Raw genomic sequence first — 27844 nt, 5'->3', positions numbered from 1 at the left:
GGGCACGAAGGGATAGCTCAAGGACCCTTTAGACTTGAGAATGAGTGCATACCTTACCAATGAGAGTATTTTAGGATATAAAGTAAAATATGTAAATTTTTACTATGTATAATAAAATTATTCACTGCACTGTTTTATCAAACCTTTCTTTTAAATAAAATGATGTACTAATAAATAAATATGATTTGACACAGTGAGAGTTGTGATTCAAAAAAAATAAACAGATTGTAAAAAAATTAACTATTTTAAAAAAATGGAAAAAAGTTGACCCGTTTAGATAAGACTAAGATTCAAAAATCTTAACCAAACTTTAATATTTTCCCCTTTTGTTTATAAACTTTAAAGCTTAACTATAAAACTTTAAAAAAAAATTGATCATAATCTAAAACCTCTCAGAATTAATATTCAATTGTCACTAGGCTGCCTTTAGTCTGAGGTAAAAATCGCTTGCCAAAACAGATTATTTATATCAACTTATAACCTGTTCAGGCAGGATTCGTCGCTGTTTTAGCTGTTATTCTCTAATAGTGTTACGGTACCGTCAGTTTATATCACACGTCTTGCAAATGTTTCGCCACACTTAAGGACTTGAACGGCTCGGACCACATTCTCCTCAGATCACCCTACAAATTGAAATATATATCAGCTAAAATTTACAAAATTAAGGACATTTTTAAATCTATATGTAACTGTTGCACAAAGTTGGTTAAACTAGAGGAAATTTGCAGATTTAATGTCCATTTTTAAGGTAAAATGGGGTTGCTCAATGGGTCAATTTTTCAAGTCATATGTACATATATACATATCATATTGCACCAAATAATGCTAAATTAATGATCTGTTGTTTTAAGTTGTACAAAGAAATCATGTAAATCGGTTTTGAAATTCAAATTTGTACACGCGTCCGAGAATATTCACTGATTGGCGTGACCTCAAAAGTTAGTTACAGATATTTAGCTCCAGGAATAATGCACTGGAATCTTATAACAGGTGTTTGTGTTAGTCGCTTTGTAGTGAATGGAGAATGTATTGATTAGATTGTGTTGATTTATTTAAAATACTGCCGCTACGGATTAGGCCAATGTAAGATCAGATACAGAGAAAAAAAGTTTAATAATATAATTAAATATTTTTTTGCTTACTATTTATTTATTTGAAAATTACATTTTACAAAATAAATTGTACAGAGAAGAGCATAACATCTATATAATCATACTATAGTCGCTTTCACGAATCATATATTATCTAAGCACTGTTCTTTTCTTAAATTGAACCTCCTGTATTAATTGCTGAAGATTATTCAAACTTTGTTGTGTGCTCTAGTTTTCTCACGACAGCCAAGCATAATTAATATTTCAATGCCCTTAGGTCTCAGTTAAACGTTAAAAAAATATAAATATGTATTGAAAAAATATTATGGGTTGGGTTTTTTTTATCAGCTATTAAAACAAGGCCTTAATTTTTTATTCAAGAACCAAACTGTTATTGTGTGGGTATAGTTGGATATTGTTATTCCCAAGATACAGGGAATAATGTAAAAATTGCCAAAAACTTTATTAAATAACAATAATAACAAACTAATTAATAATTTCAATAGCAAAATTATGAACAACAGACTAAACAGAGCTTTAAACTTAAAAACAAAAGTTAATCCCAATAAAAAAAGTAATCTTCAAATGCTTTCATCAACCTTTTTGTCTGTCTCCTCAAAAAATTTCCTAACATCATGAAATTACTTAAATACCAAATAGTTTAGGTCTTACTTTTTTCTTTAAATTTTTGCAAAATTGCCAAAGCAACAAATTTTTTATCAGAATGTTGATTGAAAGAAAAAATTTCTGCGATGAAACCAATAAACTTTACGTTTCAGGGAAGTCCCATTTAAGGGTAATCCTACCTTATATTTTTTGGCCATTTTTTATTAGCTCAAATGCTTTTATTATTTACCGGACAATACGTCTCTGAGAAAGTATGAAAAAATTCGATTTTCAAACGCCGTTTTGCTGTTTTTGCGCACGTTCTTATTCATAGCAGTAAATGTTATAAAAAAACTAGGTGCAGCATTGGGATCACAGTTGTACAGCCGCATCGACTGTGTTCAAGAAAACAATTTTTTTTTTAATCAAACACAAAAATCAGCATATTTGTTTACGGCGTAACATCATCAGAAAAATTTGGCTAGGATTAAAACTTAGTATGTCCCTTCTTTTTTGAAGAACGCCTCAAAGGTGAAAGATATTTGATTTTTTAATACTAATCTTCAGAATATGTCAGACGGCGAATCATCAAAAGGATTTATCATTAAAAGTAATTACAAAATTTCCAGTAGTGTGCCAGTAGGTTGCAATCGTTAATGTACCAGATTCCTCAGTAGTTTTCTACCGAATTGCCAAAAACGGACATCTAAACTGGCCCTATCGTTGACCCTAATTCTAGTGGATCCATGTAGTGTAAGATAAAAGGTAGACATAAATCACAAGCCCGTAATATTTGGATGTTAAAAATTAATTGCAAAATATCGAAAAATTATGGCTCGAACGATTCCGTGACAGATCCATGTTCTGAATGCGATGGTGTTTACTTCGGTCAAAGATCAAGACATTTAAAAACTAGAATTTCTTGACATAAACGAAGTACAAAACCGCATGTACTTATTAAAGTAATTCAATAAACCGCTCTTCCTGAGCACTTTACTATAGTTAGTTTATAAAAAAAATGTACTTTACCAAATATCTTACCTTGAGGTATGCCATCGTGAGTAACGGCAACAAAGTAAACGGGACCAAATAGAGTAAAGCGGGCTGAGCCGCCTTGAACACTTCGGAACTGACGGTGGCGGTGAGGAGACCCAAAAAATACCCCAATAAGGAACAATGGAAGTAAGTCAGTCTGGAACCGGGCGGCGCCAAACCCTGAGATTTCTTGTAAGCGTCGTAGCGCAGAACGAAGCATAGAAGCAGACCGGGCATCACTATATCTCCAAGCCCTTTAAAACAAAATCGTGTCGATGTTTCTTCTAATTTTATCTTATTAAACGCGGAATCTTACCTAACATGCTAAAATGCCCACTGTTATGGATACTAGGAAATACCAGTTTGCCCGGTAAACTTAATTTCGGCGCTTCTTTCGCCACCCCTCCTATATGCAGTTTTCGAGCCACCAATCCCACTGGGTTTTCCGCTGGTCTAGTCGCAACCTATTTGGAAAACAACAACTGAGAGTTTCTTTTTAATTTCCTTTGACAAATTACAAACTTGCCACGATTTTCAGGGTAATGAATACAAATTCTTTTTTTTTTCTTACAAAATCTTACTTTAATTGATAGGATAGGAATAGGATTGCTTCCACTGTATTAAACAGAGTAACGGAATTAAGAGATCTTGGAATAATTTGTGAATATTAATAAATATAATACAAAACATGAAACACTTTCTAACACTGAAAAGTCTATCCAGAATGCAGATAGAAATTAGGACTTTCTTTGTAGATGTATTAAAGACTTGCTCTGCCTTCAATATTTTATAATGTTTGTTATTGCGTTCTGGATTGGAGATGGTATATTAGGTTGATAGCATTAAAAAATTAGCGAAAAGAATCTGCCCTTTAATTTTAAAGTTCCTTTACTTAATAGTTACTGTTTGGAATGATTGGTTGAGATTCTAGTTATCTACCTAAGAAAAATATATGGACAGCATACTCCAATAATTAGAGTGCAAGGTCCGTTCGAGAGGTACTGTTTTACCTACTATGACTCTATGTTTCCTTTCATAGTTTTGAAAACTCTCTTAAATATATAGGGCAACAATTTCCTTGTAATTTAATCACAAACTTGTATAATATATTTGTATAATGAAACAAATATTTTAAGTTAATTTTATATTATTTTAACACAATTAGGATACCCTTTTTTATTATAGTCATAGAAATATTTATTGTGCAAAATATATTGTTAATTATACAAAACACAAAGGGTGTTATTCGCGTGTGGCGATCTTCCATAACACAGGGTCCAACAAAATAAATCTAAAAAATTCAAATATATAGAATATTACACAAAAGGTTGAAACTTATACAATAAAATTTAAGTAAAACTCTTACATGGAAAAAGACATATACAAATTTGTCGTAATGCTTAATAAATTAGTGTGGATGTCATATCTTTTTGCGACAAGTATAAAGGAGTATTAATATTTATAATTCTATGCACAAACAAAGAAAAGCGAAGTTTGACACGACAGTTATATTTTAAGTGGCCATTAGATAGATATAACTGAGTTAAGTGGTCAAATTTACGGCTCCCATATACATAGCGCATGCATGTATTTTTTGCTCAGTTTTCTCCGATACTCATTGGGAAGATCGTCATAATAAACAACATTACAGTAGTCTATCAGAGAATAAACGAGTAATTTAAGCAGCAACATCTTTGTTTATTGTGGAAGACGATGTTTAAATGCATATAAAGATTTAAGTTTTATGTAAGCAGAAGTAAATTTTTTCTTTTTTTATTAAACAACAACCCAAGCATACAAGAATACTTAGAGATTCTGTTCAGATTTCTGTTAACAACACTTAATCTCCTGGATGTGTCCTCATGTTTAACTTCAACAGAAGCTGTGTGTCATGAGTATATAGATGTACAGAGCAGTCATGAATATAGGATAACAGATCTCCGGCGTGGATAGATTTATAATTTAGTGAAAAAAATAGACATATGATGCCAGACTATTCTACTGTTTTGTTTTAAAGAGGTTTTTAATTTATAGCCGTATCATGTTACAACAGTTGGTACAATTACTTTGAAATTTCTGATTCTATACGAAATTTCAGAAATTTATTATTACCAAATCAAAATTTTTTGGCTTATTTTTTTTTGTTGGATATAGATCAAAAAAACTACTTTAGACAACCGATTTGTATATTATAGGTCTGAAGTAGTATTTTTGACCTATATCCAAGAAAAAAAATAAGAAAGTTTGCAAACTGAGATTGCGAGAAATAATTAACACCAAAATTTAATATTCAACAGCTTCACCATAAATCTATCCACTAATCAGTGGGTTACAATAATTATTACTGTCATCGGCAAAACAGAAAATACAACAATATCCTACTGCAGTCAAAATGGAAGGTTTTGTAGAGGCTAAATTGAAATAACAACTGTTCAACAGCATTGAGCTGCTTTGATGCAGTACGCCTTTACCACCAGTCTTAAAATCGACCCATGTAGCTTAACAACTGACTATTTTTGACATATTTTTTTAATAGAATTTTAGTTTTCTTTTTAAGAATTTGTTATGCTCACTTACCTTAACCATAACGTTGGCGCTGAAGATATACGAGGAGAAGAAGACCCAAAAGACATCGTAAATCAACAAACCAGTCAAGAGCAAAGTGGATACTTTCAAACTGGGTAGTCTCACGAAGGCTATGAATGCCACACAAAGTCCCATGCCCATTGCATCCATCAGTAACCAGTGGCCTTTAAAAATAAGAGTAGAGGTGAATTTAAGAAACTGTAATGAAAATGTGAACTTGTTTTATAGGTGAAACCAATTTTTCATTTAAAACTGATAGGGGTCCAAATAAATTCTGCGATTTTAGTTAATTAAAAACAGTTATAAATCAAATTTTATTCAGGTATTATATGGAGCTGGTATTATGTTGAGCCATCAGTACAGTTCTAATATTACAGTAAAATAATTCTCCGTACTTTAACATATTTTCAGATTAACATTCTTGTTCGAATTAGTCTCAATGTATAATTTAAAATGATATTTTATTTTTGCTCTATATGATCATCAAATAAGGCGTTCAATAAACGCAGAGCGTAATTAGCATCTTGAATGCAAAGGTAATGCCTGCATGCTCAGTAGAAAATTAGCATTTCTCTCACGACATCAAAACGCATTTTAAACACTTAAATTAGTTGAAATTTTTAGAGCATAAAACTTTTACTATTAAAACAAAATTAAAATTACGCGACAGCAATTTTCTAAATATTACAACAGCGGGACGGTGTGATTCCCATCACTCAAATGAAATATGTTAAAAACCGTGACAAGCGAAATGCAAACAGGAAAACACTTTTATCAGATAGTCTGCTTCGGTACTGTTTACTGAGCTTTATTAAAGTTAAATATTGGCAAAACAATGGGATGTTTGAAAATCTGAAAACTTACCTGTTAACACCCATATGCAGACAATAAATAGAGACAGGGAGAAAGACAATAATTCGGCTGCGGTGAACCTGCCGCACATGCCGAATGAGATTTTATTGCCGTCCGAGCATGGTCTTATGATGTACTGGCACATGGGTAGAAGTAGAAAGGCCAGGGCTACGGTAGCAATAACTAAAACAAAAAAAAATTATAAATATATTTTACAAAAGATCATAAACTTTTATTATAAAGAATTTACAGTTAAAGGTCAATAAACTAATCATACTCCAGTAGTCGCAGAATCTAGTCATCTGTAGCTTGCTAGTGATAGGAAGTTTTCCCATATTATGGAGAATGTAACAAAATATTTGTATTTAGCTAGAATAAGTTCAAAATTGGCAAAATATTTTGATATTGAGAAAAATGGGTCAAAAATTAGAAACATTTGACACAGACATCTGTAGTATCTAGTATGTTAAGTTGAACTGCAAATTATTTAAGATTTTTTTAAAGTTATACAACTTAAATAGGTAGATGAAATTTTAAAAATAAAATACGAAGAGGCAAAAAAATATGTCAATGACCTCTTATCTTTTGTATAATTTAGTAGTCAAGTCAAAGTCAAAATACGCTTTATTAGTTATAACATAAAATTGTTGTTAACGGAGCTGGAAAAAATACAAAAGAAATATTTTAAGTTGTTTTCTGAACACAGTGTCAATTTAATATTTGTATGAAAGCTTAGTAACTTCCCTTATGTTAAAACCAGTGACAATAATTCTCTGTTGGCTGAATAGAGGTCGTATTGTATTACTAGATTTTGCATTACAAATAGATCGAACGGCACGTTTTTGTAATATGAAGAGCAATTGTAGAAGATAGTGGATAACATTTCCTCCAAAAACCCAGAGACTCAATCAAGAGAAAGTATACTGAACTACTAACCTGTGGGCCAAGTTCCTGGGTTAGTACCCTTACTGCAAAATAACCAGAAGCAATTTTTCAATAACACTTTTGTCAAGATTTTGTATGTGTTCTTCAAACTTCGGTTCCTCATCTATGTATAATCCAAGAAACTTGCTGTTGTCCTGTAGACTCTTTAAACACAAAACCTTGGTTTTATTTGAATTCTATAAATATTGGGAGTCAAATCAAGTTTTAATTTTTTGCAGGTCGGTAGACAGAAAAGTGAAGAGACTCGTTGAAAGAGCTATGCCACAAAATAGTCGTATCGTCGGCAAACAAAGTAGTATAGCAAGTTCCCCTGTATATCAAGATTTGCTAGATTATTAACATACAGGAGAAAAAGAATTGGATCTAAAACCGATCCTTGTGAGACCCCTACTGCTTTGCACTGTACTTAGAGCTTGCAGAACCTTTAAACACACGCTGGGAACGATCAAGTATGACGAAAACCAAAACTGGGCTATGCCCCCGACAGATGATATTTCCGCAACAGAAGTTCATGACTGACACAATCAAAGGCTTTTGATAAATCGGAAAACACTTCAGAAATCGCACCGCAAATATCCCTACTCTACTTATTTGCCCATACAACTCATAAAGAAAGTTGTGTCTGGCATCGTGAGTACCCATCTCCTCCCGAAATCCAAACTGGAATATACTGAGGATATTGTTTTCAGAAAAGTCATACTTTAGACAAGCTTCTCTATAAATTTAGACATAGTGGATAATAAAGAAATAGGTCGAAAGTTTGCAGGGTCTTGAAGGTCTCAGCCTTTAAAAATAGGGATGACTTTGGCCAAAATGTACCCAATGTCCAAGATGTATTAATCGACCCAGTAATATGTTTAAATTTTTGGCAGAAATGCAGCAAGTAATATGTTAGCATAAATCCGATCGTCTTCAGAAAAATTCGTGTTTTTCGAAGAGAACAGAGTTTTCGTCTGGGGTTTTGGGTTGGATTTAAGTTCTTTTGGAAGGTTTTAAAGAAATTATTAACTTCTTCTTCTGGTCTAATAACTAGTTGATAAATGTCCTTAAAACGAATATCGTAAACTATTTTCCGTCTCCCCTTGTTTATTTGAGGAGTTATTCATGCAATCTGAATAAGATTTTTTTAAGGCCCTAATTTAACGACGATATAAAGAGCTGCATGATTTGAAATATTGATGAAATCTTGGACAATTAGTCTATCTTCTAATCATATCTAGAGAACGCAGATTTTTTGATGAAATCATGAATCCCTTTGTAAACCATGAGCGTTTTGATGTAATCCTTGGTTTTAGTCTAACAAGTGGAAATAAAATATTAAATTGGTACACCAGTATGTCATTAAAGCGTGATAGTGGTATTAGGTGGATTATTCCAATCAATCGAGGCACTCAGATCTTGAAAAGGCCTAAAGTTGCTATTTAATTTATTTTTTAGATTCTAAAATTTTGTAAAAAATCGCTTAATGCTCAGACAAGCCTGCATTTCCAATCAATAGTTAATAATATTAGTCGCTAACAAAACACGTATCGAGACTATAATAAAGACTTTTGGTTAGTGGTAAAACTGTCTCGTGATTTGAGTGTCACACCAAAGATTCCAACCATCGGACTAACATTCAGTAATACGATTTGGTGACTTAAAATGGAATTTCTCCAGACCCCATTAGGTTCAAAGAAACCTTGTAACAACCCGATTAAAACTTCTTGCTGTAAAACTAACGAAAGAAGATTAAGCGACTTTGGAGCAATGTAATGAAATTATATGTCCAAAATTTGTTTATTTTTCTGGACACTTTAAATAGGTTTTGTCTTCTTGTGGAGTAGATAAAACCTAGCATATAGTACAAATGAGTTTTAGGTAGTGATTTAACCTTCAATTTGTAAACAAGATGAATTGTATATTATAAGAAAATAAAAATTTAAGATTATTTACACCTATCTAAGATTAAATCACATTTACTTGTGTTCTACCAAACACTCTGACAAACACTCTTTACTATCAATAATAAACGATACATGTATTAGTATAAACAAGGATACCACAAAAAAGGGTTTTCTTTGAAATAAAAACATTTCTTTCTTCCACTTTAAACATTTTTAACACATACATTATCAATATCTCAAGAATTGGATCAAAGAACTATTCCATACCAGGTCAATAATGCACAAAAGGGTAATAAGCAGACAAAGCAATATCACCTGTTCACTCTTAATGACGATATTTTGCTATATTACCAATGAAATAATCCATATAACTTTTCTAGTCAAAACACCTATCCACAATTACCCAAAGAAAAAAAAATCATTGAAGACCGTTTCACAACAATTTTTCTTTAACAGTTAACAATCTTTGTCAGCCACATTGGATTCCGAGAAACTCAGTGTCATCATCATACAAAATCATGTCAGATGTAACTAATGGAAATTCATCAAACACATTTCATTCACATAAAACATAATTAATTTATAAAATTGCAACATATCATTACTTCACTTTATAAAACATATGACATTCATAAAGCGCTATCAGTATGTAACCAATTACTCAAACATTTTTTTTTCTATTGTCACAGCAAATTAAGAAAAATTAATAACACGCTTTGTGGAATGAAAACAATGCCGCAGATAATAATCTTTCACTTAATTGCATTTTAAATTGGTCTAAATGCACACAGCAACACAATGCAATGACATATATAGATTCGAGACGATAAAAAGTGCATTTAAATATAGCCCTGCAAAAAATGTTTGTACTATTAGTCAGATTAGTCTACTACTTTTAAACTAACTGTATTTCAATTTCATATCACCCAGCACCAATACTAATCAATCATTGATCGACTTTCACCAAAATAACCAAACCTTGAAAAATTGTAAAGACAATTTTAATTAAAATTGTTTCGTGAAGACTTTCATCGCAGTTCAATTGACCCGATTTTGCCTTGAGGTAGAATGGCCTCTTATTGTATTAAAATATAAGCTAGTGAAATTATCAGGCAAATTATATAAATATTGTTTTACTAAGAAGCTTACGAATAACTGGGTTATAACTTAATTCAATTTAAAAAACACTTGTGGGTCAAGTCTGTATGCTTTTGAGTGAGCAAAGGAAACCTATACACTGCTGGACCTTAAAGATATGTGTTACTAAATAGTGAAATTTTAATTGTACCTTGCTTTGCTTAGTGATGTTTGTCAAAAACAATTTTAATTTAATATTTTCACTAAATCTACATCACTATGAGCATGAGCATTATATTCTTACAATTATAGCAAGAGAAAGAACTGACTAATTAATAGAGTAATATCTTTTGAATTTTATTTATATTCTGTTTGTACTGACAATATTGTTTGATAACTGTATTTTACATGTAAATTATATTACTGAAAAAATAACAAAGCTAATATGCAACCTTGCCTTTTAATTCTCTTTAAACTTACTTGTTTGAATCAATAATTAATTATGAAATAGTAAATATATGTAATAATGTATGAGAAAATTGTTTGCTTGTTCAGAAATATTACATAAAAGTTCTGATCTTTAAAAATAAGTAGTTTTTTTAACTATTATTCAGTTCTTAAAGGCAATTATGAGATTTATCTTAAATATAACATCTTAGCATCACACATTATTACTAGAAATCAAACAAAATCAAAAAAAATTTATTATTCAAAGCCATTTAACGGGAGCTAAAGCCTATAATTGTCTACCACTAGATCTGAAGACTAAAGCTAATATAAACTGACTGTAAATGTCAATAAAACTAATTATTTGGCTTTTGCGATAACCTCTGTCAACCACCCTGAATCTGATAACATAAAACTCAAAAGCTCAACCAACGTTAACGGAAGTTTCCAAAACCAAATATTTAGGTATCATTATAGATAAATATTTAAAATGTATTAAAATTAACAGCTAGTATTAGCAAATTAGTAAACAAATGTTATAATTTAAGAAACATTATGAGTCAATCCTTGTCAATATCTGTGTACAAATCTATTACGTACAAAAAAAGCTTAAAGTTCATTAAATGTTGTACAAAATTATACTCTTAAGATAATTTATATAAAAAAGTAGGCTGTACCATACACAATTATTGTATTCGAAATAAATTTTTGATATACGATCTTTATATGTATTATAATGTATTATATGTATTATAGAAGTAAGTAGGTATATTTTTGTATCAGAATGAGCTAAAAAAATATGTAGGTCAGAGCGGCGAAACTAGATATGGAATTAATATCTGATAGAATTGCCTAGGAGTAGTACTAATGCTAATTTAAGGTTAACCTTATAAAAAAAGAATGTAGGTCATATATTTTCGGAAGTAAGCTTTGTGTTTGGTCCCCTAGGTATCATTGCTTGTAGATGGAGTTGTCTTGGTATTTATGTTAACAATTTCTATATAAATAATCTTTTTTTTTACTAGTTAGTATAGGAATGAATTATTTTGTTATTAAGAATTAAAAAAAAAGGTGGATACAGGGGTTGGTGTGATATTTTAAAACGGATACTACATGCGGTCATTTTAAAATTGAGTACTCATAGAATGATTCCTTGGATTTTCATAAATTTATTTATGAAAACTAATAATTTTTAGGAGTAAGTAATATTTTTTTTTGAATTCGAACTAACTATATCAGGGGATTGTTCTCATCAAGTAGATCACGAAAATACCGGGTTATAAGGGAATCCGAGCAGAACTAAGAAATCGAGTGTTTTTTCGACGTCAGTTTTGAGCCCAAAAATGGGTATCAAAAATGCCATATACGGTCTCGTTGAATTCAAGATGACGAAACTAAGACAAAACCGTTGGAATTTTCCCGATAGCCCCCATAGAAGCCGAGATATCGGCCTTCAAATTTGGATTTTTTCTATTTTCGGGTACATCCCCCCGTTTGGATTTAAAAAAAAATTTTTTTTTTTTCGAATTCGAACTAACTATACCAGCGGATTGTTCTCATCAAGTAGATCACGAAAATACCGGGTTATAAGGGAATCCGAGCAGAACTAAGAAATCGAGTATTTTTTCGACCTCGTTTTTGAGGCCAAAAATGGGCATCAATAATGCCATATCTCGGCTATCATAAAAGCTACGACCTTGCAGATAGTCTCGTTGGATTCAGAAGGACGAAACTAAGACAAAACAATAGACTTTGAATGTACATTTAGGGATTGATACTTATTGTACAAAACATAATTTAAATAACATTATTTATATAAGATTACACATACTGTACTTCTGCTAAGGAAGTGATAGCATGAAACATATACTAATATAATAGAAAAATTCTTGTTATAACCTACTTCCAACTTGTAATATCTAGAAATGCCGCAATTTTTGCACATTAAAAATTCTCAATTTTCGAGCTCAACTCTCTATATAAGTATACACATGTAAAAACCAAAAAAAAAAGAACCTACGCCACTGTAATTAGTTAAAAATAAAACATTTAACCTGGATTTCAGATCTAAGGAACATTATATTCTAAAAATACTGGTACACTAGAATGTTAACATGACTTTTAAAATGTGTCCTCCACATCAAAACAATATTCAAGCTTTCAGCCTAATCTGTCTGGCTACGTCGGATAGGAAATCACTAAATATGCAGGTCACTTCTAGGAATAAAAGTACTCTTTTTTTAACTACGTAACTTCCTTAACTTGGTTACTTTACTTTCTGAGGATAAAAGAATAATAATGTTAAGGTTGTTTCTTTGTGACTGAAGACTGAAACTGTAACCTCCCATTTCACTTCAAAATACCTAAACGGGGAAATTTCCTAATGTGGCCCTACTCTAATCCTATTTATCTAAAACTCTAAAGCTGAAATACGTGCTTACAATATATTTTTTGGTTTGGTTTTGATTTTCAGGATTTAAAAAGTACAAGTCAGAAGTTAAATAAAATATTAGATAAAATTTTAACTGACTTCAACTGATATTTACAGAAGAGCTTCAAGGTACATACACACAAAGAGTTTTATAAACTTATTATCGCTGACAACTCCTATGAACAATATGTAAAAATATTTTGAGGAAAGGGAACCTAAACTATCATACTGTGATTCAGATAGCAGGTTTTGGATGTTAAATTGGTTAGCATGTATTGAGAGCCTAATATTCTGCAATTTTAAAGCAAGTTCTCTATTTTATAGGAAATTATAATTAAACATAGATATTTTCATGAATGGTTAAATACAATCTTCATGTTTCAAACATCTTACAAATTGAACTTGAATATTTTTAAACTAAGCGATATAAATCTGGATAGTATCTGGAAGTCATATTCAATTCTGCAAATGAATATAAAGGGTGCAAAGAACTGGATCCAACAAGAGAAGTCACTGAGTACAGCTTTTTTTTTTAATAAAGCTATTAATTAATAAAATATTGATAAGCAGTAAGATTTGTTAGGCTTGTAAATTTTATAAATCCAAACTTTTTACATACAAAAAACAAGTTCAAGCTTAAATATATCATAATAATAACAAAAAAAAAATTAAAATATATGCCTAAGTGACACTAAACTAGAATTCACTATCATAGGATTAAAACTCGATACACATGTTAAATTAATGTGTACAGAAAAATATTTAATTGACGTGAGAACCTGTGTCATATCCTGTTTTACTAAATGAAAATTATTTCTTCATTTCAGTGAAGAGAGAGAGAGAGAGAGAGTGTGTAAATCTTCAAGACACAAAGAATATATGAACTAATATTTATATAATAAAAAAAATCATTCATTATCACAAACCAATATTTAATTATTTAATCTTCCCAATGTAACCAAAGTAAAATCACCATCAATAGATGAGTCTATTTTATACTAAATTCCTTTGTAAATTAGGTGTAGTTTTTTAAACATTTGTTTAAAAATACTGATTTTTATACTTTATCATTGTAGTTACATCATCTAGAGTTTTTAAAGGACTATCTGCTCTTTTGGAACCTAGACAAAGTATTCGCAGTAAGCTTAAAACTATCACAGTTATTTAATTTGCATAAAAAATCTTCACCCCAGTCTTATTGAAAGTGGTGTATATAAATATGCGTAATCTTAAATCATAAAGTACATAAAAAATTGTGAAACATACATATGATTTCCTCTTAATTCAATTGTCTTGTATTGTAAGAATCCCAGGGCTTACCCAAGAAGAAAAACAGTGTTTCCAGGTAAGACAGCACAAAGTTTTTATAGCTGTATACATCAAGTTTTTATAAGGAATATGTAGGTTTTTAGCAATGCCTGAACATTATCCTTCTCTCTTCATATAAAAATTCAATTACACTACAAGTGTTATAAAAGATTTGAATAGCTGTTATTGAATTAAAGCTAAAAGCCAAACGTATAAAAATAAAGTAATATTAAGTCATAAAGTATAGAAAGTTACTACAAACTCGTCTAAAAATTTAATAGTCCTATGGTGTGACACTCAGATCATAAAACACTTTTACCGCTAACCAAAACTCTTTATTTTACTCTTGACACGTGTTTCGCGAACGATGTTAGCATCGTCGGGAGAAGATTAAAACAGTTAACAGTTAATTGGGTTCTTCTGTTTATGTATTTAATATTGGTACTTTATTTATTATAACATTTATTATTACCAAATGTTTGTTTTATTTTCTCTAAAGATTGGTCAACATGAAGTAGGAAACTATATTGTACTTAGAACAATCAAAGGTCAATGATAAATAATCTACTGCCACAACCTGTAATTTTTGTGAATAGGGTTTGAAATATTCACTATTATTGACAGTAAGATCTAATACTGACATTTATGGATAAAACCAAGCATAAAAAGGCAATCAATATTATAAAGAAGAGTTATTCCTGGGAACTTCCTGGGAAGTGCATTCAGATTTCAGTGCGATAAGTACTACGGCGTGACTTGTTTCACCGAGTGTCTTGTCTGCTTAAAAGAATAATTATTTTTATGCTTTTAAAAACTGTGTACCTTTTATACCTAATCTGTACTTTGAGCTTCTAAAATGTCTTTAATTTTTCCTAATAAAAATATCTTAAAAAAAATTTTAGTTTTTGTTCGACAAAAATTAAAAAACCTTGCATTTAACCCCATTTATACAAAAATTTCGTGTGCCAATCATTACATTTTATACTCCAGGCCACTCTTTTTAAGTTACCATTGATTTATATGGCTACTGAGAATCACCGGCGAGCTACAGGCATAATTACAATAGTTTTCCTGTGAATCACAGCTGATTCATGTGGCATAAACTAATATGCTACCTGTGAGACACACTTGATTCACGTGGCAGTTAACGTGTTAAAAATGCATTTCCAGATAATTAGATACTGATTTGAATTAAAATATTCTAATTCCATAATTTTCCACATACGGTTTTGACAACTTTTGACCCTGAGACTGGATTGAGTTTCATGGGAAGAAAGAAGATAATTTTCAAAAAAGGTAAAATGTAAAAAATACAAGTAAAGCAGTTTTCCTGAAATCCTTTTCGGGGGAAATTTAAAAAAATTATTTAATCCACCAGTTTACAGAAATTTTGCAAACTATTTTGTTTTTTTTTAATGGCTAAATATTGAAATATTAATTAATTAAGAAGCAGGAAAAAGAGAAGAATCAAAGTCCTGTTTCGAATGGAGTCAATCATAGAACTCTAAACAGACAACTTAGAATAGGTACCATTAAAAACTTGAAAAAGTGGAGAAATAATTATTTTTTTCTTGACACATGTTAAAAGATTTTTTTTAATGAAATGTTAATGGAAAATTAAATATTTTCATATTGTCACTACTGAATTATTTACTAGTAAAAATACATAAAATATATTTAAAGTATGTTATTATTTCTGCAAATAAATTCTCCCAAAAGCAAGTTTTCATGTACAAACAATGGTATTTCTGCATTGATAATTACATCATAACATGATAAGACAATCATATGAAGCCCTTACTGCACATTATAAATCTAGTACTAAAAACAGGCATTTACCCAAATATTCTGAAAAACTCCATAATAACTCCCATATATTTAAATCTGGTGACAGCCAGTACATTGAAAACTATCGGCCTATTGCAATAACGAGTACCCTGAATAAATTACTTGAAAAGTGCAATAAAATTAAATTGGAAAAACATTTAGAAAATAATAAATTATTGTCAGATTCTCAATTTGATTTTCGAAATAAAATGAGCACTGAAGATGCAAATTAAGAATTAACAGAGCGATTATTGAATGGTTTTAATGAGGGTTATAAGACCTTAGGCATTGTTATTGATCTTGCAAGAGCCTTTGACACTGTGGCACATCACATACTCTTGCAAATACTGGGTGAAGTGGGTTTAAGAGGTACTGAGTTAGCACTCTTTAAATCATATCTTAGTGATCGAACACAACAAGTAAAAATTAATAATCTTGTTGGAGAGATGGGTACAGTTGAATGTGGTGTGCCACAGGGTATAGTCCTGGGGCCACTCTTATTTTTTATCTATATGAACAACCTTACAAGAATTTTACCTGAAATAAATTGTTCTATTATTTGTTACGCTGATGATACCTACAGTAATTCTAGTAAAAGCAAAATCATGGTCAGAAGTGCAAAAGCTAGCTGAAAAATATATCACATTAATTAAACTTTGGACGGATCAGCATCTTCTAACTCTAAATAGTAATAAAACCCACTTTATAAATTGCTTGATTTATAACACTAATCAACAAAAAGAACCTGTGGCACTAACAATACATATCTACTTATCCTTGTTTTGCAAATCAGATGGAAAATTGTACTTGTGATTTTAGGATTTCTTCAGTTTTATACACAAATTACCTTGGCGTCAATATTGATAGAAATTTAAGATACAATATGGACATTGATTACATAACTAAAAAGATAAGGAAAACAATTTATAAGTTTTATTAACTAGGCGAATTTATGCCCTGTGAGTTGTTGGAAGTGGTCTATCAGGCTCTGGTTGAATCCATTGTAAATTATGGTATAAGAATTTGGGGTAGTGCATGTAGCACAATGTTAACAAACCTGGTTATCACTCAAAAATATATACTAAAAATAATAAATAAAAAACCAAAAAGATACCCAACAGTTAATTTGTTTTTGGAAAGTGGTGCTCTCACTGTAAGAGAACTTTACCTGAAGAGCACCCTTAACGTTATGAAGAATAAAAGCATTTATAAGATTCTACCCCAACGCCTTAATATTACTAGATCTGTCATGAGAGAACATGTTTTTGTGACTAAGGTAGATTTTACAATTTGTCAACGTCATATATCTTATGTGGGGCCAAGAATCTTTAATTTTATACCACACTCTTTTAAGGCTATAAGAAAAAAACTGTGCATAACCGAATGGATCAGGTGTAACTATGAAAATATTTTATTAAAGCTACCTTTTCTAATGTAAACAAATGTTATAATTACAGGTATATTTGCAAATATTATTTATTGATAGAATAAAAGAATGAATTAATTTAAATAGGTATACTTTTACAAATTTAATATAAGTAAGTTAATTTAATTTGGGATTTATAACAAGCTCTCAAATTTATTGTTAAATTATTATTGTATTCTGAAATACTGTGTCCTAACAAGTCACTTGTGACTTAGGGCACAAACATTAACTTTGTAACAATACTGTACAATTTTAAGTAATATATTTGAATTTGAATTTCTGTATTTCTTTGCTTGTGACTATATAAAATAAAAATCCGTAAAATTATTAAATATCTGAAAATTAAGATTACAATGTGACATTTAGAATATTAAATGTTGAAGAAGCTCCTGTACACATTATATAAATCCCAGAATATACTTAAAAATTACTACTTACTTGCAGTACAAACAGCAAACAACATCTGCATTGAATCAAAGAAAAAGAACATAACCAGTAAGGATATGCTTGCCCCTAATGGTAAACACAAAGCATGCATGGTATCCAAAGTCTGGACATTATTTTCTGGCTGCACACTTTGAGATGGATTCAAAAGACAATTTGTAGAACTGTGGGCCTTATCACGAGCCTCCTGCTCCATATTTAAACTGCGGAAGCTACCATAAACAATAAGGAGCATGGAAATTAAAAATGTGGATACTCGACTGGAATCCATGATAGAGTAGGCCCATTGATATTCCACTGTTTGCCCCTGGCTGTCTGCCATCCTGACATACAATTGTTTTACAGAACTCTATGCTATCTAAAACAAATGATTCCACTGCAGGTTTATATGCAAAAAAGGTCAAAGAACTTATAGGTACCTGCTTGGAAGATAGAGTTGTATAACAGAAATTCCAATAAATTTACACTTTAACATCACTCGACGATATTTCCCAACTCCATATTAGTGAAACGCGAAACAGTTTTTCTGATCCAATTAGCACTTGCACTTGTTTTTCGTTTTCTGCGGCGCCATGTTGAGTTTTCATATAGACATGATAAAAAAAAAACAAGATCGCCAATGGCGCAACTTTCTAATTTCGTTTCGATATTTAATTGAAGTTTTTACGTAACGCGACCGAGGATTTGTTCTTTCTACGGCCGATGGACGTTCATTGTGGAAGCTCGATGTTTAATTATATCGTAAAAATTAATAATAATATGGGAAGTGTTTGTAAACAAAGATGAGCCGTCCGCACTCCCACAGGCGTCTCAGTCTCGCTTGTGGGGCTTGTGTGAAAAATGAAATATCGTTTATCGTGACGCGCTCGCGCCTCTTGTGCGAGAGTGAGATGAGAGGCGAGAATCCGTACGGTCAGATTCAGATAGCTAAGCATGAAGATTTTTTGCGACGTTGTCCGTTGTCCGTAGAATTCCCTAGACTTTTCTTCAAGGTATATAGCTTTAATACAGGGTGTCCCGAAATTACATCGCATTATTTGACCAGCCGCATCTTTGTCTAAAAATAAGACAAAAACTTCATATGAGGAGCTTGCGTTCAAAACCGGCTATATCCATTTTTTTGCTAATATGCTTTTTTCGAGATTTTCGGCTAAGTTCCATAAGATCTATGATTTGGCATGATCATTTGCGTTCAAAACGGGCTCTTTCTATATTAAAATCGCATGTAAGAAAGAAAGAAAGAAAGAAAGAAAATGTGCTATATTACGTAAGAATAATCTTGTGTACAAGCATCCTACAAGCTAAAAAAACAAAACACAAATACAATTTCAAAAATTGACAAAACAATGAACAAAATTAAACACAAGAAGACAAAACTTTTTGAACATACTTAAATTAAAGATAACTAAATAAAACAATCAATTACTAAATAAAGGTAAACTTGTTGACAAAACTAGAGAAGAAAAAAGGAAAAAAAGAAAACTTTCCAACATGTCCAAGGTTAAAACCTATCATTAAAAGTCATCCAGGTTATAATATGCCTTAGCCAATAAAAGCGACTTTAATTCTCTTTTAAATTTCTTAACATCCGATATATGTCTAACACACAGAGGAACATGATTGTAAATTTTTTTACTTATGTAAATTAATGAGTTTTTGGTAAGGGAAGACGTAGGAATAGGTAGGGGAACATCATTTACACGACGAGTCAAATGGCCAGTGTCAGAGGGTAGTTTGGGAATTTTGTGAATAAGAGCAGCTGTTTCTAAGATAAAGAGTGAAAAAAGAGTTAGGATTTTTTCAGAAATGAAGAGGGGTTTGCAAGAATCTCTTAACTTAGCAGAACACAGGTATCTAACTGCTTTTTTTTGAATAACAAAGATAATGTTAAGTAGCCCCTTATTGGTTAAACCCCAAAAAGGCAAGCCATACCGAATATGAGGTTCAATAAGTGAAAAGTACACTGAACGTGCAACCACCCCTTCCAGCTCTTGTTTTGCCATTCTTACTGCGAAACATCCAGAAGATAATTTCCCATCTTCTTGTAAAATGTAAAGTTGGCCTTTTGAATCAAAACTGGCTATATCCACTTTTTGCGATCAAAAGTTGATATATCCAATGATTCGCTTTAATTGTTGAAAAAATGTTTTGAGTCTCGTTTGACATCACTATGGCGCAGCCAGAAAAACGTCTTAAGGGGCCAAAAGTTGTAGGTAATTTTGAAAAAACCGCCGCAGACAAAAATGTTTAGCAGTGTTATAGTGGTTTTCTCGTTAATAATATGGCCTTTTTTCGCGGTACTGCAATACTTTTTTTGCTTGAGATAGGGATATATAAATTATTCGAGAATTCGATTTTCCGCCTATTTTCTATATCATCGTTTCATTTGAAATAAGTAGTCTTTGGATCGGAGTTTTTCTCCCGTAATGTATCTAATTATACCCGAAAAACATCATTTTATTGCCTTCCTCTTCTAATTTTGAAATTGAGATACTGTTATATAAATGAGAATTCGGTTTTCCCCCTATTTTCTATATCATCGTTTCATTTTTTAAGTAGTATTTGGATCGGCTTAAAATAGAGTTGTTCTCCCTTAATGTGTCTAATTATACCCGGAAACCATCATTTTATTCCCATCCTCTTCTAATTTTCACATTGAGATAGGGATGTATAAATGAGAATTCAATTTTTCCACTTATTTTCTATATAATCGTTTAGTTTTTTAAGTTGTGTTTGGATTGGCTGGAAATAGTGTTTTTTTCCCGTAATGTGTCTAATTATACCCGAAAAACGTCATTTTATTGTTGTATAAAGAATAATCTTTGTAAACTAGAATTTACTCAAGGTATTACAAACGGTGATAGTAAATGTATAAATGTCAATAAAAATTTAATGTTTTCAATAAATTACCGCCTACTCAGTTCACCGGTAATGTACCTTAGAAAATATTAGAAATTAAATAACTATCAACAAGTAAGCAATGAAAGAGGCAACCCGTAAAAATTATAGCAGCAGAAACAAATTATAAAAAATTCACAAATGTATTACTAAATTATAAAAAAAGAATCACAATTTATACAATCAAAATTTACAATTATACATGATTGTTAAGATCCTAAATGAAATATAAAAATTCTTCCAAATTCCATAATATATAAACTTACATTGACGAGCTTTGTTGTATGAATAGCAAAGTAGAATTTATACAGGGCGGGCCAAAATATCATAGTAAATGCCAAGGGCAATAAACATTTTGTGAAATCACTAAGAACCCCCTATTCAATTTACTAGTAGCTAGAGTTCCTTAGTAAATACTATAAATTAAATAACTATTAACAAATTAGTAAAGAAAGAGGCAACAAGTAAATATGTTAAAAATAAAATTTACACCATTTTGCTATTTGCCTTTGAAAATATCGGACTTTAAGATCTGTATAAAATCTAAAATTGCTCATGGATTAAAACTGATGAAATTACTCTTCTCTCAGGTTTGCCGTCAGCTTAAGAGTAAAGTTTGAAATTGAGGCTGCCAAAAAGTCTATAGAGAAACATGATGGATTCTGTTGCGTCTTGAGCTTCACTGGGTAATTTATTTTGGACTCTTTCAATATCTAGAAATAGAAAGGATAGATTTGGCGAATTATTCAAAAAGTTTCCATTTTTGCCATATTATCTATTGAGGATCCTATGGTATTACAAAATAATAAGCCTTTATAATAATAATAAGTCTTTATTTCGAATAGGCAACTTGCCCAATAACAGGAAACAGTTGCAAAACAATGAAAAATATAGTTAAAAAAAACACACACAAACAAACCTAAAAGAATGAAAAGAAAAGAAAAAAAGTAAAGTAAAGTCACAATCTCAAAAGTTATCCAAAAAATTAGAACAAATAACTATTAATATGATATAAAAACCCAATTATAAAAGTTTAACAAGATAATCACATATTCAACAAAATTAAATTAAATAACTGCAATATACCTACTAACTATAACTTAAACACATGGGTCTTAATCCCAAGAGTAATGATCCACCAAGATATCGACAATCACATGAACCGGAGAGAAATTTATATCGCACATGTGACAGATTCGATTAAATATAGCGCATATTGTATATAGTGGCGATTTCAACAGGATGTTAGTATGAGGCCTTGGCAGAAAGAATGTTAGGGGATGTCTAGCGTTAAGCCTAGGCACCATGAAACGTACACCAGAAAGAAGTACAGGACTATCAATGAATCCATTCAGTAACCCATGCAGGGATTTTACAGAGAAGATCATTCTTCTGAGATATAATGGATGTCGATTGAAGCCTTCCAATAGTTGCCGATGATCAAACCCTCTTACCGGATATATGCGATCCTGCCTGAAGGCCAAAAACTTAGCAAATCTACGCTGAACAGATTCAAGGAGACCAACATGATTCTGATAGAGCGGGTTCTATATAATGCCGCCAAACTCCAGTTTTGATCTTACAAAGCAACAGAAAAGCAGTCTTAATGTAGATTCCAAAGGAAAACTCTGAGAACTTCTAATTATGAACCCAAGCCTTCTCAGGGCTGACTTGACCATGTTGTTGAAGTGTGGAACGAATGTAAATTCAGAGTCAAAGGTGATACCAAGATCAGTAATTTGCTCTAATCTACTCAAAATAGTATCATTAATAAGGTAATTAAAATTTAAGGGTGTTTTTGATCTAGAGTAACTGACCACACTACATTTAGCCGCATTCAAGCCTAACCTATTAACAGCGCACTATACCTCCAATGTATTTAGACAGTTCTGAAGAAAAACACAATCCTCCAAACCATATACATTTAAATATAGCTTCATCGGCAAAAGCCAGCCTATGACAAGTGAGTGACTCAATCAAGTCATTTATAAAAACACTAAACAGGAGCGGACCCAGGTTCGAGCCCTGTGGCACACCCGACGTTACGTTAAAAAGTTTCGATTTAAAGCCCTCATATTCAACATATTGAGATCTACCAATCAAGTAGGAATGAAATAAATCAAATAATCTCCCTGGAAAACCATACTGAGTTAATTTATGCAGCAAAATATAGTGATCTATCCGATCAAAGGCTTTTTGGAAGTCGGTATAAATAACATCGACTTGAGTATTAACATCAAGTGATTCACAGATGTGGCTAGACAGACAGGATAAGTTAGTAACACAAGATCGCCCGCTAAAAAATCCATGCTGGTCTACAGAGATGAGTTCTTTTGCGTGACTAAATAGCGACCGATTCAGGATAATTTCCAAAATTTTTGAGAAGTTACAGAGTAATGAGATTGGCCTGTAGTTCCGATTTGATCAGAGTCTCCAGCTTTTAAAATAGGTATTATTTTAGCAGTCCTCCAAATTTCAGGAATCTGTTCTGTTGACAGTATTAAGTTGAAAATGTAGGTCAGCGGATCAGCCAGGACACCAATGCAATCTTTAACCAAGAAGCTAGGTACACCGTCTACACCAGATGTTAATTTATTTTTGAGTTTTTTACTAGCCAAAATAATCTGGGAAGCATCAACGTTGGAAATGTCAAAGTGGAGCACAGACCTGGATGCAGTTTTTAACTTTAAATTTATCAGCATATTCTGTTTTCGGTTTCTACTCTGTGATCAAAAGTAAAGCCAAGTTAACACCACTTTATACAGGGTGTTTCAGAACTATGGGATGAAACTTGTATATGGGTTATTCGGTGCAACAGTAGAAATCATTTGAGTATAGGGACTCATGTCCGGAAAATGGTCACTACGGCACTATACTGCTTCAAGATGCTTTCAAATTAAATTAAAAATACGATAAATTGCCTAAATAAGATTTAATGCATTTAACTTTTGCCTTTTGTAAATGTACTTATTATTTTAATAATTTTCAAAATGTTTTCCTCCAACTTGAATACACCGATTTAAACGTTGCACATGATTTCGACGTACTTAAAATTTAAAATCACTAAAAATTTGATACTTGTTTTGAATAATTCCAAATGCTGTGCTATAATTCGTATACAATTAAGTCTTATTCTGTTTCATTTCGCCACAAAAAAAAATCTAGGGACGTTAAATAGGGTGACCTAGGCCAAGAAACTGCTTCACTGTTATCGTTTTTAAAGATAACAACACAATCATGGTTGTAAATTGTTTAAAATTATCAGCTATAAAATTTTTAAACCTGGACATTGACTTAGACATTTTGAACAATTGTTCTGATGATATCATGTACAAAAGGCAGAAATTAAATGAATGGATTAAATCCTATTTCAGCAATTCACCGTCTTTCTTAATTTTAGCGAGTCTTAGGGCTGTAGTGTCGTAATGACACTTTGCCGGACATGGGGTTCTATACCCAAATGTTTTCTACTGTTGCATTGAATAACCCCTAGAAGTTTGATCCCATAGTTCTGAAACACCCTGTATACATAGCAGAGAATTTTAAATAGGTAAGAAAAGCATAAGCAAATTTTGACAAGGATCAGATCAAGAATAAAACTAGAAGTGTTCTAAAAATTTAGCGCTTGTTCCATTCGCGCCAGATGAAAAAAGAATTTTAATATTATCAGCCGATAGCTGCTTCTGACTCAGTGATATGAATTCTTTTTAAAATCTTAAAGAAAACAAGAACGATAATCAAATTCGCATAATAAACCACTGATAAGAATATTGAAAAATACCCAAATTTTCGACCACTTGACGACTTGTCAAGCGGGTTGCTTACTACCTTTACTTACCTTTTAAACTTGTGCAACTTTGCCAAATTTGCGGCTTATCCAATTCCCGCCAAATGTCAAATGAAAATGTATAAACATCATCAGCTGATTGATCTGTTAGTGATATGAATAACAAATAAAGATAAATAATCCTTTATTAAGAAAAAAAAACAAAATAAAGTTAATCATTTACGATGGATAATGATACGATAAACTTAGGGTTAAAGAAGTACTTCAATTTTGAAAAATTCAAATCTCCACTGCAAGAACAGGCTGTCAGAGAAATTTGCCAAAGTCTGTATCTCTCAACTATATTATCAAATATAATCCATATTTATTGTAGGAAAACATGATGTTTATGTCTCAATGCCCACAGGCTCCGGTAAATCCTTATGTTATCAATTACCTGCAGTACTTAGAGATTCTATGATCACTATTGTCTTTTCCCCTCTGCTAGCTTTAATTAAGGTTTGTTTTAAATTTAATTATTTTACTGAAATATGTTGAATATAAAATTTTGCATTTCTAGGATCAAATAGATACCCTGATATCTCTCAAAATAAGAGCAGCTTCTCTTAACTCCAAAATAACCAAAACAGAAAGGGAAAGACTTATTGCTGATTTAAAATCTACCTCGCCAGTCACCCGCTTGCTATATATTACACCAGAGCAAGCAGCCACTAAAACTTTTAAGGTAAGCAATAAACTGATCTTTTTAAAATATTTCACTAATAACTTTTTTTTATAGGAGTTATTTGATAACCTGGTGAGATTTAATAAGATCTCTTACATTGTTGTTGATGAGGCCCATTGTGTAAGTGAATGGGGTCACGATTTCAGGCCTGACTATTTAAAACTAGGAAATTTACGGGAAAATAATTCTATCCCTTGTATTGCATTGACTGCAACTGCAGGAAAACAAGTAAGTCTTTGGATTAACTTTTGACTATATTTATTTAGGCATTGCATTAACTCCTACAATTCAAAGTCAAAAAATAGCTTTATTATTATTAACATAATGTTGTTAACAAAGCATCATATAAAACCTTAGATAGTTGACAATATAATCTCTTTAACATTTCTTACATACATGGAACTAGAACACATGCAACACAATTAAAAAAAAGTAGTAAGAAGTCACATCATATTATGCCAATCTTCTCACTATCAAAATGTTGCACTTAAATACTCTTTTAAAGAATAAAATGCTTTTGCAAGTAAGAGTTTTTTTATATTTCTCCTCAAATGTTCTTGACAATTTATTAGCTTTATATAAAGGGGTAGATGTTGAAAAAGCCTTCTGCCCCCATATACAATAGAGGACCTAATCTATTCAGTTTATGGGATAGGCAGAGGTAAAAAGAAAGTTATGTGGAGATTGTTACCCTGAGGAGGGGATGGCGTCAAGTTAATGCAATATTTTTTGTGGGTAAGACAAATAGGCTCTAAAGTAGAAATGCATGGTAATATCAGGACAGAGTGTTTTAAAAATAGTGGCCTGCATGGGGTATGAAAAGGAGCTGCACACATGTCGCATATGACTCTTTTTTGCAAAATAAATGGAGAGCTGAAGAAATACTGATAGCACACACACCAAAATACAATACCATATCTCAGATGAGATTCAATAAGAGTGTGGTAGGCAATTTTAGCCACATTAAATCCCAGAAAATGTGTTATTACTCTAGTAGCATAACAGTTGGATGATAGGTTTCCTATTAAAGAGGAGATATGATTTTCAAATTTTAATTGCTCATCAATTATCAGACCCAAAAATTGCATGTTTCAGAAGGACTTATTGTGTTATTTTGCAAAGTGACAGTTCCCAAGTTACATTTAAAAATTAAAATATTAGTTTTAGAAATGTTAAAAGTTAATCTTTTACATTCACACCATGACTTTACAAGAATTAAATCTTCATTAATAACATTTTTTAACCTTTTGGGATCAGTGTTATGCAAAGTATTGTTGTATCATCCTCAAAGGTAGTTAATTTGCCCCTAATTGGAACTTTAGAGATATCATTGACATATAGCAGGAACAACATTGGTCCAAGAACAGAACCCTGGGGCACATCCACATCCATATGCTGAAGCAATGACATATCATTGGTAAAGAATGTCATTCCAGATAGTTATGTTTATGATGTTCTTCTAGACAGTTAAGAACAAAACCAGTCAAGAGCAACTCCTCTGAATCCATAGGTTTCTAGCTTCTGCAGCAGTATTCTGTGACTTCCACACTCAAACGCCTTAGATAAAACACACAATACCGCTGCCGCACTCTCCATAGCATTTAACCCCATGTATAGTGTCTCCAAAATCTCAGATATAGCATCAGATATATCCAGTTTTGTCTGGAATCCAAACTGCTGATGGTTAAGACCATTAGGTTGTTTTAAAAATTCCATAATTCTAGTTTTTACCAATTTCTCTACAAGCTTGTCATTATTAGGAATGTTACTGAATGAATGTATTACAAACAGGTAATTCATATTACATTTAAAGTTAAAACTGAAATAATAATTAAGATAGAAATAGATGTTAAATCAAATTATATATCATAGAATTGCAGACATAAACACAGATCCTAGTTTAAAATTAGCGTAGCAGTCACAGAAACTGGTAAACTAAAACTTGTAATTTAAATCACATATAAGTGTACTAAAATAAAATTATTTTAAGGCTGATCATGCAAGAATAATTTTCTAGTCAACAGGGTGTATGGATAGATATCAAATTCATTCATTCAATTGTAAAATAAAGATATTTATGAGTAATAATCAGTAGGATATTCAAATTCAAATGTTCATTGGTAACAAATATGCATAGCATTTTTACGTCAAAAGTAAAAGGCATAACAAAAGAAAGCTTAAAATTAGAAAATCTCATCCATTATTCTCCAAAAGACCAACATACAAAATTGACAAAAACAAAAAGTCATGGTCTAACAACATTACAGTTACAGGCTACACGTGTTTCGCTTTAGCTAGAGCATCATCATGCACTAATTAACCTAAAAATTATTGTTTATTTATGTAGTGTGAAATGAAATTATGTAGTGTATGGCTTTTAAAGGCTGATGATGCTCTAGCTAGAGCGAAACACGTATAGCCTGTAATTATATATATGATTTTGTGTTTTCATGAATCTTGTTATTATTTACAAA

At 31.4% G+C, this 27844-nt stretch overlaps 2 protein-coding genes across 3 annotated transcripts in view; one reads left to right on the top strand and one right to left on the bottom strand.

Annotated features, from left to right (window-relative positions):
* Positions 1–389: 389 nt before the first annotated feature.
* On the bottom strand, positions 390–18857 carry LOC126740408 (signal peptide peptidase-like 3). 2 transcript variants are annotated; one of them, XM_050446423.1, is made up of 7 exons: positions 18381–18857; positions 17956–18315; positions 6183–6353; positions 5310–5482; positions 3049–3196; positions 2739–2986; positions 390–623 (listed from the first exon to the last, which is right to left on the bottom strand). In XM_050446423.1, exons 2-7 carry the CDS (start codon positions 18281–18283, stop codon positions 552–554), a joined length of 1140 nt encoding a protein of 379 aa, XP_050302380.1. In that variant the 5' UTR covers positions 18284–18315; positions 18381–18857; the 3' UTR covers positions 390–551. The 2 variants fall into 2 exon arrangements, with proteins under 2 accessions (XP_050302380.1, XP_050302379.1); XM_050446422.1 differs by having other exon boundaries at positions 17956–18319; positions 18381–18856.
* A 5922-nt stretch (positions 18858–24779) lies between these two features.
* Positions 24780–27844, top strand: part of LOC126740456 (ATP-dependent DNA helicase Q5-like) — a 30042-nt gene continuing 26977 nt past the window's right edge. Inside the window, exons 1-4 of the mRNA XM_050446487.1 lie at positions 24780–24970; positions 25020–25144; positions 25206–25370; positions 25425–25598. Coding sequence (XP_050302444.1) covers positions 24871–24970; positions 25020–25144; positions 25206–25370; positions 25425–25598 — 564 coding nt within the window. The 5' untranslated portion in view covers positions 24780–24870. The remainder of the gene's footprint in view (positions 24971–25019; positions 25145–25205; positions 25371–25424; positions 25599–27844) is intronic.

This window comes from Anthonomus grandis, chromosome 9, assembly GCF_022605725.1.
Source record: "Anthonomus grandis grandis chromosome 9, icAntGran1.3, whole genome shotgun sequence".
In the NCBI taxonomy this organism is placed as follows: domain Eukaryota; kingdom Metazoa; phylum Arthropoda; class Insecta; order Coleoptera; family Curculionidae; genus Anthonomus; species Anthonomus grandis.
The sequence above is the reverse complement of the archived record's forward strand: the minus strand, read 5'-3'. Positions and strand labels throughout refer to the sequence as shown.

What these genes read in the sequence shown, in the direction of transcription:
- LOC126740408 (XM_050446423.1), bottom strand. Translation starts at nt 18,283, where the DNA reads ATGGCAGACAGCCAGGGGCAAACAGTGGAATATCAATGGGCCTACTCT. An exon ending in CTGCATATGGGTGTTAACAG is followed by an intron (nt 5,483 to 6,182) that starts GTAAGTTTTCAG and finishes TTATTTTTAAAG; the next exon opens with GCCACTGGTTACTGATGGAT. An exon ending in GCGCCAACGTTATGGTTAAG is followed by an intron (nt 3,197 to 5,309) that starts GTAAGTGAGCAT and finishes TTTTCCAAATAG; the next exon opens with GTTGCGACTAGACCAGCGGA.